This window comes from Arabidopsis thaliana (genome assembly GCF_000001735.4).
Source record: "Arabidopsis thaliana chromosome 1 sequence".
In the NCBI taxonomy this organism is placed as follows: domain Eukaryota; kingdom Viridiplantae; phylum Streptophyta; class Magnoliopsida; order Brassicales; family Brassicaceae; genus Arabidopsis; species Arabidopsis thaliana.
In genome coordinates, this window is record NC_003070.9 from 20,938,815 (window position 1) to 20,955,664 (window position 16,850).

The 16,850-nt window shown below is 36.6% G+C and overlaps 5 protein-coding genes and 1 long non-coding RNA gene across 11 annotated transcripts; 3 read left to right on the top strand and 3 right to left on the bottom strand.

Moving 5' to 3' along the window:
• Positions 1–84: 84 nt before the first annotated feature.
• On the bottom strand, positions 85–3,070 carry AT1G55980 (FAD/NAD(P)-binding oxidoreductase family protein; the record flags this gene model as incomplete). Of its 3 annotated transcripts, NM_001333754.1 has the most annotated exons (14): positions 2,836–3,070; positions 2,634–2,693; positions 2,455–2,504; positions 2,290–2,371; positions 2,142–2,188; positions 1,908–1,959; positions 1,713–1,811; positions 1,529–1,628; positions 1,273–1,453; positions 1,052–1,124; positions 783–962; positions 592–689; positions 390–478; positions 85–262 (listed from the first exon to the last, which is right to left on the bottom strand). In NM_001333754.1, the coding sequence occupies exons 1-14, from the start codon at positions 2,951–2,953 to the stop codon at positions 85–87; spliced, it is 1,407 nt and encodes a 468-aa protein (NP_001319248.1). In that variant the 5' UTR covers positions 2,954–3,070. The 3 variants fall into 3 exon arrangements, with proteins under 3 accessions (NP_001319248.1, NP_175994.3, NP_001321918.1); NM_104476.3 differs by lacking the exons at positions 1,908–1,959; positions 2,142–2,188; positions 2,290–2,371; ... (1 more) ...; positions 2,634–2,693; positions 2,836–3,070 and having other exon boundaries at positions 1,713–1,842; NM_001333755.1 differs by lacking the exons at positions 1,529–1,628; positions 1,713–1,811; positions 1,908–1,959; ... (3 more) ...; positions 2,634–2,693; positions 2,836–3,070 and having other exon boundaries at positions 1,273–1,493.
• A 602-nt stretch (positions 3,071–3,672) lies between these two features.
• AT1G55990 (glycine-rich protein) lies at positions 3,673–4,137 on the bottom strand (the record flags this gene model as incomplete). The annotated part of the gene is made up of 2 exons (NM_104477.1): positions 3,673–3,800; positions 3,846–4,137. 2 exons carry the CDS (start codon positions 4,135–4,137, stop codon positions 3,673–3,675), a joined length of 420 nt encoding a protein of 139 aa, NP_175995.1.
• Positions 4,138–5,321: 1,184 nt separating this feature from the next.
• On the top strand, positions 5,322–7,904 carry AT1G56000 (FAD/NAD(P)-binding oxidoreductase family protein; the record flags this gene model as incomplete). 2 transcript variants are annotated; one of them, NM_104478.5, is made up of 10 exons in its annotated part: positions 5,322–5,422; positions 5,507–5,606; positions 5,682–5,862; positions 6,011–6,083; positions 6,173–6,352; positions 6,446–6,543; positions 6,657–6,745; positions 6,872–7,045; positions 7,116–7,551; positions 7,744–7,904. In NM_104478.5, the coding sequence occupies exons 1-9, from the start codon at positions 5,335–5,337 to the stop codon at positions 7,285–7,287; spliced, it is 1,155 nt and encodes a 384-aa protein (NP_175996.2). In that variant the 5' UTR covers positions 5,322–5,334. The 2 variants fall into 2 exon arrangements, with proteins under 2 accessions (NP_175996.2, NP_001323306.1); NM_001333756.1 differs by lacking the exons at positions 5,322–5,422; positions 5,507–5,606; positions 7,744–7,904 and having other exon boundaries at positions 5,642–5,862; positions 7,116–7,287.
• Positions 7,757–10,467, bottom strand: NAC1 (NAC domain containing protein 1). 2 transcript variants are annotated; one of them, NM_104479.2, is made up of 3 exons: positions 10,132–10,467; positions 8,635–8,915; positions 7,757–8,532 (listed from the first exon to the last, which is right to left on the bottom strand). In NM_104479.2, the coding sequence occupies exons 1-3, from the start codon at positions 10,328–10,330 to the stop codon at positions 8,038–8,040; spliced, it is 975 nt and encodes a 324-aa protein (NP_175997.1). In that variant the 5' UTR covers positions 10,331–10,467; the 3' UTR covers positions 7,757–8,037. The 2 variants fall into 2 exon arrangements, with proteins under 2 accessions (NP_175997.1, NP_849817.1); NM_179486.2 differs by having other exon boundaries at positions 8,635–10,155.
• Positions 9,347–10,155, top strand: AT1G08087. 2 transcript variants are annotated; one of them, NR_139368.1, is made up of 2 exons: positions 9,347–9,921; positions 10,011–10,155. It is a non-coding gene; the product is annotated as an other RNA (long non-coding RNA). The 2 variants fall into 2 exon arrangements; NR_139367.1 differs by having other exon boundaries at positions 9,347–10,155.
• Positions 10,468–13,041: 2,574 nt separating the features above from the next.
• Positions 13,042–14,781, top strand: AT1G56020 (serine/arginine repetitive matrix-like protein). The gene has a single exon (NM_104480.4). It carries the CDS (start codon positions 13,402–13,404, stop codon positions 14,596–14,598), a length of 1,197 nt encoding a protein of 398 aa, NP_175998.1. The 5' UTR covers positions 13,042–13,401; the 3' UTR covers positions 14,599–14,781.
• Positions 14,782–16,850: the final 2,069 nt, after the last annotated feature.

The window sequence follows — 16,850 nt, forward strand, 5'->3', positions numbered from 1 at the left end:
TTTTTATTGTGTGTTTAGTATCTCATGAAAATCAGATTCCTAAAGCTAACACAAGATTCACAAATGGCTTAAGAGTCAGGACGCTTACCATCTGTGGGCTTTCATGAAAAAGGGGAGAGAACTAACAAGGCCTGAGCACTGAAACTCTTTGAACATCTCTTCAGATATTTTGTTTAGTGTTTCACTCGATAGCTTTTGGAGGCCGGTCTTAGCAATAACACTGTTGGCATAGTCTGGAGTAGAATGCAGTATCCACCTTTCACTAAAAAAAATCAAGATTATAACACTCAGAATTTAGAACGCTGAAGCAATCTTACCCCATAAATTTGGTTGCAACTTCTCAACTACTGTAATTTCACATTTCTATATTGGTTAGTGAAGCGATCTACCTATCAGTAGACCGTCCCGGCTTGGTGCTTTCACAGTGAGCCCAGCTCAAAATCTCTGAATTCTTGAAAGATAAGCCCTTTACTGGTATCTGATTCAAGAATCATAGAATATGCAAACCGACAGAAATCAGCTAAGGCTTTCACTAGATTACTGGATTGATCAACCAACATTGATTACAGACTGGAAAAGCAAATATCTTACCGAGGACAACGGCTCCTTGAAAGCTAGCATAAGAGAGAAGCATGGTAGAACAGGAATGTTTTGCAGCTTAGTCGCCAACTCCGGGACTAGACTTAAGTCTGTGTAGGAAAGCAAATAAAAGTGAATAGAGATAAATGTGATATAACACTGAAACAGCAACTGCAGGAGGACTGAGTTTGTGCAAGTCTTACCCAGAGGCGGTGGGAGTCCAGTTACTTGAGTAAACCTTGGAGAAACAATGTTTTTATCTGATGCAACCACTCCATCGAAACGACCCAAATTTTCTCCTTTTGAATCTGTCAACAACCATGGTATCTCTTCTTCCAACCATTCCATCTTGGCAATACCAGTTCCAAACATACTCTTAACACCTACAATGTTGATCACGGAGTTGATAACAGAGACTGATGTTTCAGAGATTTGAGTTCAAGCTCTCGACTAGAAAGATTAGAAAAAGTACCAGACTCATTACACAAGGCCTTAGATATAGAGTTCATGCCCGGAACACCCACATACTTCTTTGCATCCCCTTCCTACACACATTAAAATCAGAAATTGATTACTTGGAATCAATCAATCCTAGTATCAAGCATCTTACAAACGCATACATTGAAACAAGTAAATCACACTTCATAATCTACTAAAGTTTTAATATAAGTACAAAGACTGATGTTTCAAAACCTGTTGGATGCCAAGAAACTTGTTGGAGGCACAATCAAAACTCCCAAAAACTTGTTTCCATTCAGAAACAAAACCTCTGGATTCCCACTCATGAACAAGAGCCATGGCATCAGAGTTGCTCACACAGAAAAATGGAGCTCCATGGTCGAACATCAACTCCTTCCCATCTTCTCCAATCTCTCTGCTTAAACGAGACATCATCATTCAAAGTTAAACACTTTATAAGTGAAAAGGAACATTCTTAATCAAAAGGAACCTTCTTTGAGACATGCGTCCACCAGGTCCACGACCCGAGTCGAAGATAGTGACGGAGACGCCATTCCTTGCCAGAGTCGATGCACACACGGCTCCAGAAACTGCTCCGATTTGAATAATTGAAAACTTATTTTCATGAATGAAACCCGAAAAAGAAATCTAAGAATGAAATTGAGGAAACCCACTTCCGCTGCCGATTACGGCGACCTTCATTGCGACGGCAACGCTGCTCATTTGTTTCCTAATCGCCGGCGAAATTGTTGTGGCTGCCATCGGTTTGCACTCTGATTACAAACAGAACTATGTCTCGTTTACTATTTTCGCTATTCAACTGCGTCCCGTTTCTAAATTTAAAAACGACACCTCGTTAGAAAAGTCACCTTTCTGGGCTTTTGCTTTGTGTAGTTTACACCTGAATGCATTCTCGGGTTCCTGTATATGCAGAAACAGAAAAAACATGAGATACTATCTGCATATAAACCCACGTGCATAGCTCTTGAGACAAACAGCATATCAACAACTTTTCAGAGGAAGTAGAGCTTATGCTTTTCATTTTGTTTGTCATCCTTGACTATCTCTGGTTAAAAGAACAGCATATACTCGAAAAGACTTACAACTTCATGTGGATCAGAAGCAGGATTTGTGGCTTCTCCAGTTGAAACTAAAAGAATTCAGCAGTTTCTTTAGAGCAAGCAATTTTGAGATAACAAACAGAAAATAATTACTGAAACTAAAGATAGAGAATACTAAAATGCTAAAAACCTTCATCATTTTCCGTCAAAGATGATGACGTTGATGAATCGATACCAATCCTTCCATGGGAGATAACATCAACCAGGTCACTCTGCAATATATTGTACAACAAAAATTAGAAAATTTCTAGCCATTCTTATTCCTTGTAATAACTCCATCATGACAAAGGCTCACATTTCCATCTCCGCTGAGTTCACATCTTGACGGTTCTTCATTTACTGGGACTGCATAAACCATAATTGGTTATTTCTATTCTACCACACACACTACCATCTGAAAATTTGGAATTCTACACAATTTTCATCATTTGTAGTTGAGAACTGTTCTCCAAGATATAATATTCCTACTATTACCTTCAACATCAATAACTATGTGTTGCAATACTTTACTCTCCCTTTGGGTATCCTTCGCAACTGCAATAGAAAGATATTAACACAGAAATAACATCTTCCTTCTCTTGTGTTATCATGTTAAACTTGGGGAAATTCAATGAGAAATAAGATCTTCCTTCCCAAAAACAAAATTCAATGAGAAATTCAGAGAAGAAACACTCACAGCATCGAAGGAAATCATACTTATCGATGGCGCAGGAGGTTTTCTTAGTAACTGGGGAATCGAATTTGCGAAGGAGTTTCTTCAACACGGTCATCCTCGTCAGAGTAATCGAATACATCAATCGGTTTCCGCTTACTGCGGGATTGAACTGACCGGAGAGTCATCGGCGCCAGAATAATACTGAGTTACAGTTCCGACGGGCTCGAGAAGGTTCGAAGCGTATTCTGTATCAAAGAAACGAAATTTTGAATTCTGTCTGGTTAGGTTGACTTTTGGGAAATGACCACAGATTTTCAAAATTCAATAGTTTGTCAATCCGGTTCGACCGGTCAGATCCGTCAAACCATTAATTGTTCGTCTTTCCGGAAATTCGGATAATGATCATAAAATCGTTTTGTTTTATTTGATGTTTTGGAGATTATTTTATATATCATATCTTTCTATAAATTGGTATGGTATGTGTAATTGGTATACTTTACGGTGGTAATTGGTATGTGTAATTGTGCATTTCTAAGCTTAGAATTGATATTTAAAAGTTTGGTTATAGACTTAACATGTGTACGTATTAGAGTTAGATGGTTTTGATTGTTGAACTAACTTTAATAAAAGTCCTTGAATTGTCAAAATAATCTATTAAACACACATTAAGTTGAACTAACAATAGCTCAAGCCAACCATAAAGTACACCTAACCAAAACCATATATGATATTTGAATAAAAGGTCTTCATATCCATAGAGACTCTTGCCACTATATAAACTCAATCGCATATCTTTGAATTTCTCATCAAAACAAAGCAAAACAAGTGAAACAAATTGAGAGGCCCACTTAACCATAGTTAGAGATTTATCAACACATCCAAGATGGCATCATACAAGCTCTTTCTCATTGCTTTCTTAGTGAGCGTCTCTTCCTCAATGATGATCAACACTTGCTCAGCCTCACGCCGCCTTCTCCAACAACAACCTCTTCCTCAAATCCCAAATCTGCCTATCCCAACAATGGGACTACCTCCATTGCCATCGACGTTGCCACAACCATCTTTACCAACAATGCCCACTGCAATGTCTCCATTTCCAATGCCATCAGCTTTGCCACAACCAAATCTTCCCACCATTCCCACGGCAATGCCAACTTTGCCTTCATTTCCAACTACAATTCCTTCTCTTCCGACTAATCTCCCATCCATTCCTTCTCTTCCAACTAATCTCCCATCCATTCCCTCTCTTCCGACTAGTCTCCCATCCATTCCGTTCTTCTCTCCCCCGCCTTCTACAACTACTTCGAGTCCTTGAACTATCATCACTTCATGTGATTGATGATGTACATTTTATCATAAGATTGTTGTAGTGAGTTGTTTCATTGTGATGTGTTTTTGTTTGGTTAATTACGCATATATACCCCCGTTTGATGATTTGTAGTTTGTACCTTTAATTTCCTTTTGATTATTAATATGTTGTATTTTACATTTGTTTGTGGTTTGTTAAAGTGCTTACTTGGTTCTTTACTCATAGTAATATAAAAACAAAATTGGTGACGTTTGATATATGCACGTATAAGTTGGTATAAGTGCATGATTTTAGTTTAAATTTGCAGTAAAACACTATCTCAATTCTTTAAGTTTATGTGGAAATTTCGGGTTGTCAATTTATCAAAATAAATACATCTTTCTTTCTTAAAAAATAATCATGTAACAGTGGCGGATCCACAAAATAATTCTAAATATAATAATTATAATTTAATTAGCTAATTTTTATTATAATTATTCAAAAAATTATATATTATACATTAGTGTATGACGCCGAGACTAACACTAGCACGAACTTTCTGAACAAATTTAAAAAATAAAACAAGACGCATGTGTTGGTCGATGATAAAAACTGCCACAAATGTTGGCGCAGATGTGATAACGTTCGTTTTTCAAACATGCAATGCATCAACATCTTTGGCAAATAAAGTTAGCTTTATATATTTTGCCTCACGAGTTTCATTTCACCCATGTCATCTGATAAAAACCATTCTCTTTCTTCAGTCTTCACATTCATCCACTCTCCCCATTCAAAACATGACTAAACGCAGCGTTTCAAGGAATCTAGTTACTTGCTTATAGCCTCCCCCTAAGTTCTCCTTGAACTTCTTGTGTCTTGTCGTCACAGCTTTTGTTCTTCTTCAAATCTGGTCATTTCACATTACCCAACAACCCATTTTACTTCCTCCTTCACTATTCACATATCTTAAAGAACAACAACAAGAACCTGAACAAATAATATCTGAGAACGAGACGGCTTCCTCCTGGAGGGCTTGACATTTGTCTCGTATAATCATTACGATTACGGTAACATGTGGCATGGACTGTCCGCCATGGTCCCATTTGTTGCTTGGAGTCCAGAAAGGTGACTTTTCTAACGAGGTGTCGTTTTTAAATTTAGAAACGGGACGCAGTTGAATAGCGAAAATAGTAAACGAGACATAGTTCTGTTTGTAATCAGAGTGCAAACCGATGGCAGCCACAACAATTTCGCCGGCGATTAGGAAACAAATGAGCAGCGTTGCCGTCGCAATGAAGGTCGCCGTAATCGGCAGCGGAAGTGGGTTTCCTCAATTTCATTCTTAGATTTCTTTTTCGGGTTTCATTCATGAAAATAAGTTTTCAATTATTCAAATCGGAGCAGTTTCTGGAGCCGTGTGTGCATCGACTCTGGCAAGGAATGGCGTCTCCGTCACTATCTTCGACTCGGGTCGTGGACCTGGTGGACGCATGTCTCAAAGAAGGTTCCTTTTGATTAAGAATGTTCCTTTTCACTTATAAAGTGTTTAACTTTGAATGATGATGTCTCGTTTAAGCAGAGAGATTGGAGAAGATGGGAAGGAGTTGATGTTCGACCATGGAGCTCCATTTTTCTGTGTGAGCAACTCTGATGCCATGGCTCTTGTTCATGAGTGGGAATCCAGAGGTTTTGTTTCTGAATGGAAACAAGTTTTTGGGAGTTTTGATTGTGCCTCCAACAAGTTTCTTGGCATCCAACAGGTTTTGAAACATCAGTCTTTGTACTTATATTAAAACTTTAGTAGATTATGAAGTGTGATTTACTTGTTTCAATGTATGCGTTTGTAAGATGCTTGATACTAGGATTGATTGATTCCAAGTAATCAATTTCTGATTTTAATGTGTGTAGGAAGGGGATGCAAAGAAGTATGTGGGTGTTCCGGGCATGAACTCTATATCTAAGGCCTTGTGTAATGAGTCTGGTACTTTTTCTAATCTTTCTAGTCGAGAGCTTGAACTCAAATCTCTGAAACATCAGTCTCTGTTATCAACTCCGTGATCAACATTGTAGGTGTTAAGAGTATGTTTGGAACTGGTATTGCCAAGATGGAATGGTTGGAAGAAGAGATACCATGGTTGTTGACAGATTCAAAAGGAGAAAATTTGGGTCGTTTCGATGGAGTGGTTGCATCAGATAAAAACATTGTTTCTCCAAGGTTTACTCAAGTAACTGGACTCCCACCGCCTCTGGGTAAGACTTGCACAAACTCAGTCCTCCTGCAGTTGCTGTTTCAGTGTTATATCACATTTATCTCTATTCACTTTTATTTGCTTTCCTACACAGACTTAAGTCTAGTCCCGGAGTTGGCGACTAAGCTGCAAAACATTCCTGTTCTACCATGCTTCTCTCTTATGCTAGCTTTCAAGGAGCCGTTGTCCTCGGTAAGATATTTGCTTTTCCAGTCTGTAATCAATGTTGGTTGATCAATCCAGTAATCTAGTGAAAGCCTTAGCTGATTTCTGTCGGTTTGCATATTCTATGATTCTTGAATCAGATACCAGTAAAGGGCTTATCTTTCAAGAATTCAGAGATTTTGAGCTGGGCTCACTGTGAAAGCACCAAGCCGGGACGGTCTACTGATAGGTAGATCGCTTCACTAACCAATATAGAAATGTGAAATTACAGTAGTTGAGAAGTTGCAACCAAATTTTTGGGGTAAGATTGCTTCAGCGTTCTAAATTCTGAGTGTTATTATCTTGATTTTTTTAGTGAAAGGTGGATACTGCATTCTACTCCAGACTATGCCAACAGTGTTATTGCTAAGACCGGCCTCCAAAAGCTATCGAGTGAAACACTAAACAAAATATCTGAAGAGATGTTCAAAGAGTTTCAGTGCTCAGGCCTTGTTAGTTCTCTCCCCTTTTTCATGAAAGCCCACAGATGGTAAGCGTCCTGACTCTTAAGCCTTCTGTTAATCTCTTCGCTTGTCAGCTTAATGATCTGTTGTCTCTAGGGGAAGTGCGTTTCCAGCCAAAAGCATAGCCGTAGAGGAGAGGTGCCTTTGGGATAGAAACAGGAATCTAGCAATCTGTGGAGATTTCTGTGTCAGCCCAAATGTTGAAGGTGCAATTCTCAGTGGCTTAGCTGCAGCGTCAAAGCTTTTGCAGACTTCTAGCTGCTTATAGGTACCCTATTGAGTGTGTCCCCAATACCTCAAAACAGAGTAACAAAAACATTTATATAAAGATTCTACTAGAATCATGTAAAATGACTATGACAATCTCCCTCGTGAACTCTATCGGCCGATGAAACAGATACATATCGGAATATCATGTGATCTTCCTAAATCTCTACTTTGTTCCTTGAGAAATGATAGCCAGCGCAGTTCTATCGATGAAAGTGCCAGTCGCAGTGCTTTTTGATGGATTTAATTGGCAACATCTACGAAAGTAAGCAATGTAAATTATCTTGACAGTTTCTGCTTATTTGATGATACATACCAGATGAATGCCTATGCGTTGATGAATCTATGTGCATTGGTAGACTCAAAGGATTCAATATATGTTCCTACCGTGAAAACTTGTTATTCTGAGGTTTTTTGTTCCGAAAATTGATTTTGATTTATTTAAATTCTGTTTCAGGAACCACTGCCTTGGCTATTCAATCACCTATCCCATCATGTACACAGGTAGTGATGTTTCATATTATCTTTTTGATCAATTGTTCTAGAGGTCCTTAATACCTTGAAACAAATGGAACTACGATGAAATATATGTATGTCTAGCGTCATAAGTGGTATTTTACATGAATCTACCGTGGGTACAAGAGTGAGGAAATGTTTGTACAATCAGACAAGCACACGTTATTTCCCCCCGAAGAATTGTTCCAATCATGGATAGGAATATAGCAATAGTAACTCTCGTTACACTCGATCATCAGCAATTCCAAACAGTGCTTGGAATACCGATGTCGGTCAGGAGGCTCTCCGAGCTACCTTCTCCATAACTCTGTGATTCTTTAGGCCCGAGGCTTCCATCAATCTTAGTGAGCTGACTGAGTAGAGCTCTGAGAACCATCTGATCTGAAGAACAGAATGAGTCGAGGCCTGTGAGCGTGGCTGAGGCTGAACCACCAGTAAACAAGGGGTTAGGGTTCTTGCATGGAATCTTGAGTTCAGAGACTGAGTTGGTTAGGTTCGAGTTTAAGGTTTGGTTCTGTGACAAATTGGAGAAGCAGGGTACGTGCTCATTGATGATGTAGTGATGATCATCACTGAGATAAGAAGAGGGTTCTTGGTCAAAGTTGATGTAAGGATCCATCAGTGGAGGAAGCGATGCAGAGGCTGTCTCATCAAAACAGCTTCCCATGTTGTCTCTACATATAACTCCTTCCGTATTCTTATGGAATACCCTACACAAGACCCAGTCTTCCTGATTCCCTCAACAACACATAAACACGTATATTACTCGTTACAGATTTGCTAAGAAGAGATTAACTGACGATCAATAACTGGATTATTTAACTGTGTATACCTTTGGAGAGCTCAGAGAATGATTGGGAGGATGATGAGATCCTTGGAGACGGAATTCGTGCATGACCCAATCGGTTTTACGGCCTCGAGGAGCTCGACCTTGATAGAAAACCAATGTCTTCCTCATCCCAACTAGCTTACCCTTTCTTAGAATGGTTCTGTCTTTGCCGGTGGCTTTCCAATATCCGGTGGCCGTTGCTCGGTTAGTTCTCAGCCCCGTCGCGTATTTTCGGTCTCTTTGGCTGTAGAAATACCAATCCTTCCCTCCCACGCATGCCATTTCTAATCATTTGTTTGAAACATACACACAAACACGCTTAGTTGTATTATACACTACAGGATAATGAAACTGATCATGTGATTAAATGTTAGCGCCAACTTTTTTGTCTCGCAATAGTATAAATTTTGTCCTTTTGTTTAGAAACATTTAGCTTTTAAAACTTAACTTGGTTAATCAACAAAAAAATTGTAGGATATTATTGAAAATAAATAGAAAAGTTTAATGAATCTCATAACGAGAATTTTTTTCTTTATAAGATATGCCATGTTCAAATATATCGGCTATTTTAGGATTTACGATTAATAGTATAGATAAAAGATACATCCGTGAGGGATTGAACTAAAGCATGTCAACATGTGATTATTCAACCAAAACAACGAATAGGAATCCAACGCGTGTAAATGAGTAGGATTTTGATTTTTTTTTTTTTTTTGTGGAATTTTGTTTGAAATAAAGAAAAATATCTTTGATCAAATGAATGACGACTAAGCATTGAATAATTATTATGTAGTTGAAGGGTCAATTTAACATTGATTTGAAAACTAATCAGGACCCATTAGAGGCGTAAGCAAAGGAGAGAATAAGAATACTAATTTTGATCAAACCCAACGAATTTTACATTTTGAAACTTAAAATATGTCACACTCTAAAGGCTATAAACCAACAAAATCGAGATATTGACTTTTTCGTCGTTACTCTTATTTTATTTTATCCAAAGCTTTTTTTTCAAGAATTTGGTTGAGGATAACGCCAAGAGTGTCAACTTCTCGTATACAATTATCTATGCCTCTCGAATTAATTTCATATTATTACGTAATATATGTAAATTTCTTATAAATTGTAATCATCTGATCATGAAAATAAAAGACTTATAAAGTATGTATATATGTGTATTAATTTTACCCCAATCCATAACATTATATAAATCGACTAGTATTGTTATATGTTTGAATAAGGTTTTTGTGATAAATAGACTACATTGTATAAACTGGATGCAAAATAAATGAGGTGACATCATCATCTTAAAGTTTATTGGTTCCAACTTTTGTTTTAGTAGATATGGATTAATTAACTAACTTCTAAAGTTTTGTTTCTAGAAAACCATGAACACGAAAGAAGATCATGACATAATCTTCTATATGGACCAACCATATCAAAGTAAAACAGAGATATATGGATCAATAAAGATACTGTTGTCAAGAATGAATGAAAACGTACTTGGGATGTCCCAAGGCTCACACTTGTTGAGATCGACTTGGATCAGGACAAGAGGTGGTCGATGATTATTGTGAAGCGATCGTCTCATCAAGTAATCGCAGACAAGCTCATCGTCCTTCGGGTGAAATCTGAATCCCGGAGGCAACTTTGCCTCCACCATGCTTATACTACTTTCCTTCATCTCTTCTTCCGTCTCCATGATTTGATCCTTTTTTTTTCTAGGTTTTAGTGTTTGATTAGTGGATGGTTAAGAGGAAAAGAGAGATAAAGAGAAGAATAATTATTGGGATCATTTGGGTGTGTCCGAGGAGGAAGACCCTTGGTTTAAGTAGTAATTGCCCACCCAAAGCCGTCAACTTCTATATATATCATTTTTATAACTTTATACTATAATCATATGTTAGTATTTAATTTCCATTTCAAATCAATTATTAATTACGTACTCTATCCAAAACAATAATCATTTCCAAACAGACTCACATATTTTTGCCTAGACAGAATTAATAGCTGAGGATACACATAGATAATAATATGAAAAAGTCTACATTCTCTATGATATATATCATCTATATTATTGCATGTTACAAAACATAAGAAGATAATGAAAATGTTAAAATGGTTTAGTCAATTGGTTTTTAATTTCTTGATAACGCATTATGCTCTCTGTATACATAAACAGTGGCATGGCTGCCATGAAACAGGAGACAACAATTAAAGAATGTAATACTAGCTTCCATTGGTTCATTTCTTTTAGTATATTAATGTTTTGATTTATTTTTTACGTGTCTGAATGGTTTAATTATTTCGAAATAGTTTTAGTAGGATTAGTTTATACTATGAAACACATGTCAGTTTTTTCTGATTATTGTTTATGGTATCGCATTGTAATCTCCGTCTTTAAAATACACGCCAATTGTATAATCATTTGTCGACGTAGTCATAGACACACAAATTGCTTAGTTTTAAAAACAACATATAATCCGAGTAAAATCAAATGAGAATAATTCATGTGAACAGCTGGATTTGAAAGGCCCGCGTGGCCCAAAGACGTGGACCATTCATCTTGCCCTATACTAAATTCCACGATTTATATGTTTAATAAAATCGGTGAATAAGTTTTGCTAATTAATTAACCAATGGTCATTTTTATACATGGATTTTGGAAATACAAACACTCAAACTTGCCCATTAATTGTGGATATGTCTATTTCATTGCTGTGCCTCGTGTATAAAACAAAGCCAGTGTCGTTTTCGCCATTACCTCAGATCATCGTAATTAATGTTTACATGCTAGTAGTCGTTAAATGATTTGAAATATTTATTAGCGATTAGAACAACAATAATGAATGTTAACTAACTAAAATCATGTTTATTAGAGATTATTGAATAATGAAGAGGAAGAAGAAGCTGGTCCATATATATAGATGTAAGATTCAATGAAAGAGTAGTGAAAGTATTGGGTTCGATGTTGTCGTTTGTGACATTGGAGAAGTAGAAGTGATGGCCACAACAACAACTAACAAAAGCTTTGTTTGTAGTTGACTTGGTCAAACTACTTCGATTCTATTAACTTTTTGATAATATTGGATAGAGACAAAAGCTATTTGAGTTTCTATTTAATTTCAACTGTACTTTGATCGGAGTTATAGTTCCTCTCCGTTCGATTGGATAGAACCAAAGTTCTTGGATTATGTGCGGTATTGTGCATTCCATTATGATACAATATTGTATGTTTTAGCCCATGCATACGAATTATTGTTTTTGTTTTTTTGATAAGTTTATTTCGGCTGAGGGTTCTAACGGATCAAGGCTTATCACCGTAGGAAAAGACAGTGCATGCCAAAATTTTATTCGGATATGCCTTCGAACAATAAGAGAAAATACATCTTAATATCGTATTAGGTAAAGTATCATTCAACTATATATATTTTAAATGTATATTTTGTAATTGAAATGATTTATAAAATTTTATCATTATTATTATGTAGAGCATGGTTACATCGCAATCTAGGCCATGCATATGCTATTATTAATGTATGTCCAAGATTAAATTTTGAATCAAGACAAATATTCGACCGGTGGGTGAGATATAGATTTTATGTTAGATAGCAAGTCACTCCAAGAGTCCCTTCCGATATTTCCTTGACATAGATTTTACATATTCGATTGAAGAATAGTAATATCCAATACCCACAATATGACACAACCTTATGATAATTTATATATCATATATGACAACATAATTATATAGAATGTGATTTGGAATCTTTTATCGTTGTGGAAAGGAGCTAGCTAGGTTCCAAAAGACAGTATTAACTATTAACAATTTATCTGTATATCGTATCTCTTAATTATTTTTATCAAATTTGACTAAGAATTGCATTTTCAGGTTACACCAATGAAATGTGTAATGCATACTTATATAAAGTTTTATGAAGATTTGTTATAAATATGTATATATTGCTTATTCGTAGATTTTGTCTCGTATCGGCTTCATCTCAAATTAGAAAGCATAATATGGGCATGCAATACGTATGTTAATCTATATTGCTCACCATTTATCGGAAACTCAACAAGAGTTGCCTAGAATGGTATCATAATATAAAGATTGATCCGCTCTTGCCGCTAAGCTCTTTGATCTTAAGCTTTTGCAATTCTAGTTATTTTATTTTAAGACAGAACATATTTTCTGCTTTGAAATGCTAGAATTGTAACGTTATCGTTTCTTATAAAAAAAGATTTGTGTTCTCATATTGATTAGCTATGGATGTAAACCATATTTTTCTTAATCAAAGAGGGATTGTTTTTGGTGAAAGAAAACAATGCTTATATGCATGAATACACGAAACGTGTGCCTATGATCAGACTCAATTATTGGTTGGTAGGTGACCATAATGAGAAAAAATAATACTCGATTCACATAATAACAAAAAAAAAACTTATAAAAATAAATACTCACACGAACCAGATCTAAATTTCATAACATTCAGTCATTCACTCTATCAATAACACAAGCATTGACAACAAAAAAAGGGTCAAATAATACTGAGCCCATAAGATAGGTGAACCCGGCCCATTAAAAACAACCGACCCGAATGGTTCCGGTAAATGAAACAAGTGTGTACGGTGTACCTGAGAGTGAGCTGTGTATATAATGCTTGTCTCTGTCACTCCCACTTCTCTCCCTAACTCTTAACATAGTTCTTTGCCGGCAAATGCTCCAAAGATTCTTCTTTTTTCTCCTATCAACAAGTCCAACACACAAACTTAATGGCTTCCGCTTGCGTTAAAAGTGCCGGTGTTTCGCCGGAGAAGTTCTCGTCGTACGGATGGACGAGCCCTCGGATGTCTTTAACCAGAGACGACAACAGACGCTCTTCCTCCGTTGACAAGCAACAATCTGACCCATTACCGGAAATCCAAGATCCAGTTGTGGATTTCGAGTTTTGCCTTGAGGATCCGGTCACAATGCTCTCTGCCGATGAGCTCTTCTCCGACGGAAAGCTCGTACCTTTGAAGTTCTCTGGCCCTAAGACGACGACGACGACGACGTCAACGACAGTCAACACAACTACCACCGAACCAAGAGGATCACCAGAGGTTCTGAAATCATGCCGGAGACTTGAGATGGAGATCTCTGACCTCTTCTCTCCTAAAGCTCCTCGTTGTACGACTCGATGGAGAGAGCTTTTAGGTCTCAAGAGACTCGTCAACGCCAAGGAACAAGAAGAATCTATTAAAGCTTCTTCTTCTTCTTCATCCACAAACCCCAAAACGTCATCGTTTAAGCAATTTCTTCACCGGGGATCTAAATCTTCTACCGCCGCATCGTCGCCGTTGCAAAAAGAATCAGATATCTCCGAATCAATCTCAGTCGCATCTTCACGTCTCTCACTCTCTTCATCGTCTTCCTCTAGCCACGAGATCGATGATCTTCCAAGACTCTCGCTTGACCTCGATAAACCAAGTGCGAATCCCTTTGCTCCGTCGCGGACTCATTCACGAAACCTTAACCAACCAAGAATCAGATTAGCCAAACCAAGACGGAATCATCCACCGTCGACGCCTTCCGTTGACGGATCATCATCATCGTCGGCGTGTATCGAATCTCGGGGTCTCACCGTGACGGCGGATAGTCCGAGACTCAACGCCTCCGGTAAAATCGTGTTTCATGGACTTGAAAGAAGCTCGAGTAGTCCCGGAAGCTTCACCGGTGGACCTAGAATGAAGCAGCACCATGGAATGCCTAGATCGTACTCTGCTAATGTCAGAATCACGCCGGTGCTTAATGTTCCGGTTTGTTCTCTGAAATCAGGGCTTTTCTTTGGCCAGCTTTTCTCATCTTCGTCTTCATCGTCTTCTTCTTCTCCGTCTCCGGGGAACAAATCTCAGTTACAGAGCAACGGAAGCAAGAACCGGATTAATCGAACCAGGCTTGAACCGAAATTCGAACAATTAGAGAAGTAAACCGGTTTAGTCAGCAGGTTAACCGCTATGATTTTAGGGGGAATCTTAACGCATTTGTTTTTACTGGGTCGTTTTGTAAACTGAAGTTTTCTTTGGGGGCTGAATATGTAAATACGGTTTAACAATTTCATTTCTCGGTTTATTGCATTAATCACACAAAGTCTCTAACATATTTTCATAACCTCATCGATTGCGTCGTTGATTTTACTCGGAAAGACCAACCAGTAGCAATTAAAATATATTTCTCTGTTAGACGATAAATTCGATGAAGTTAATACAAGTATAAAAAAATTCTGACCAGAAAGTATGATGTGCTTGCCATGTTCGGAGATTGCTTCAAAAGATTTCTCTTTGTATAAAAATAGTTTTTGACAGAATAACCAAAAGATGACTAATGAATAAATAAAGCAAAAATTATGTGATTTGTAATTACTGGTTAGAGGAGAAGTTCCTAGTTTTAATTATTAGAGTTACGAAAAAGCATAGTATGATATATCATTGCCTAATAATGTGTTTTTGCATGTGATAATCCAAATTGCAAAGCCTCCTTAGTTTGGCTTTAATTGTTTTAACTTTTCCAATAATAACACAAATTAATAACCTTAATTTGAATGAAACAAGAACTTAGTAACTTTAACTAAAAAGACAGCTTTTAATTTGGTTTAAAGCAGAGAAAGTAGAGATAATTAGTACTTGGAAACTGCATGTGTAGTCAGTAGAGTAGAGAGGATATATAGACTAAAATAGGTCGGTGGACCAAATCAAGAGGATCTTCCCAAAACATATTATAGACTCTTTTACTTTTTATTGCAATGTTCAAAAAGTTGGCAGCCTAGCTAATCAAACTTTCAAAAGTGTGTTTAGCATTTTAGGGATCAATAAGTCACTCCTTTTCTGAAGAAAAAAAAAAGTCACTGCTTTTCTATTATTATAAGATCTATGCGTGCTCTAAACTATAGATTAGTGGAAAAATTAAGACCGTTTAATGGACTCATTTCACTACGATTACTCGGCTACATAAAATCGAGTAATTGATTGTCAACCCCCGACTAAATGGCAGTTCGATTGTTTTGGTTGATTTATAGTAACATGTTAACATAATATCATTGAGCATCTATCAACTAACTAATTAAACAACCGATTTTAAAACTTTGTAACTTGTTTTCTTATTTCAAAACTCAAAAATAAAATGTTGAATTTTAGTTGAAACCTCTCAGTAATATCACATTCTTCTGGAATATTATAATGTCTATATATTATGTGTAAAATAATCTGTGTATTGAAGAAGATTTGAAGAGAGTGAAGAGACAACTAAGGTATAATTAATAAAAGTAATTAAGGGACAGATCTAATGAACAAAAACTGTTAAGGGTCGTCAAAGCCTGAAGAGAGCTGTCATTCGTCGCAGCTAGCCTTGCAGCTATATAAAGTCCCGGTAACTAAATAAGTTAGCTCCCACGAATTATTCTGTTTTCAAAACAATAATGTTATCTATAACATAAATCGAAAAAATATTCAAAGTTGCTCGTGATTCTGGAACATCGTTCCTTAAATCCCATCCGTTGGATTCTTTCTTCCCCAATCGCTACAATACAAGAAGTCGAAGTATACATGCAAATAATGCACATTCTTAGAAATTATTGTAGAATTTTTTTGAGTATAGATAGAGAGAGTTATCATATCATACACAGACAATCACTCACTTCATTTTGTCATACTTTACTTCAGTGAGAAGTAGCCGTTAGGTCAAATAATAGGATCTATCAATATCAATTTATAAACGACATAACACATTAAATTTAAGCCTATAGATTTATTGCTGCCTTTAAATAAACAAACCATCTATATTTAATACTATAGTTTTGCATGCCATAAAATCGATATAGATCTGAAATCAATGCATGTTTTTTTTTTTACCGGACCTATCTTTCTCTTGTCGTTTGTTTGGCTTTAGAAAATACTACTAAAAAATCTAAATTGAATCACATTTCAAATAGTCAAATACATTGTCCTAAATCATTAAATACTAGTACATATCATCCACCAAAGATTACATAATGTGAAAATAGAGAGTAATAATGAAGATTGGTAATTAAAAAAGAAGTAAGGAAATGAATGAGAGAACGTGATAGTTCCCAGTGTTGTGCCCTCTGTAAAAGATTCTCTCTCTCCCAAATTGATACTTTAACTCTGCTCTTTTTGCATCTGTCTTCATTTTCATAATAAACAGTGTAACGACAAATGGCTTAAGT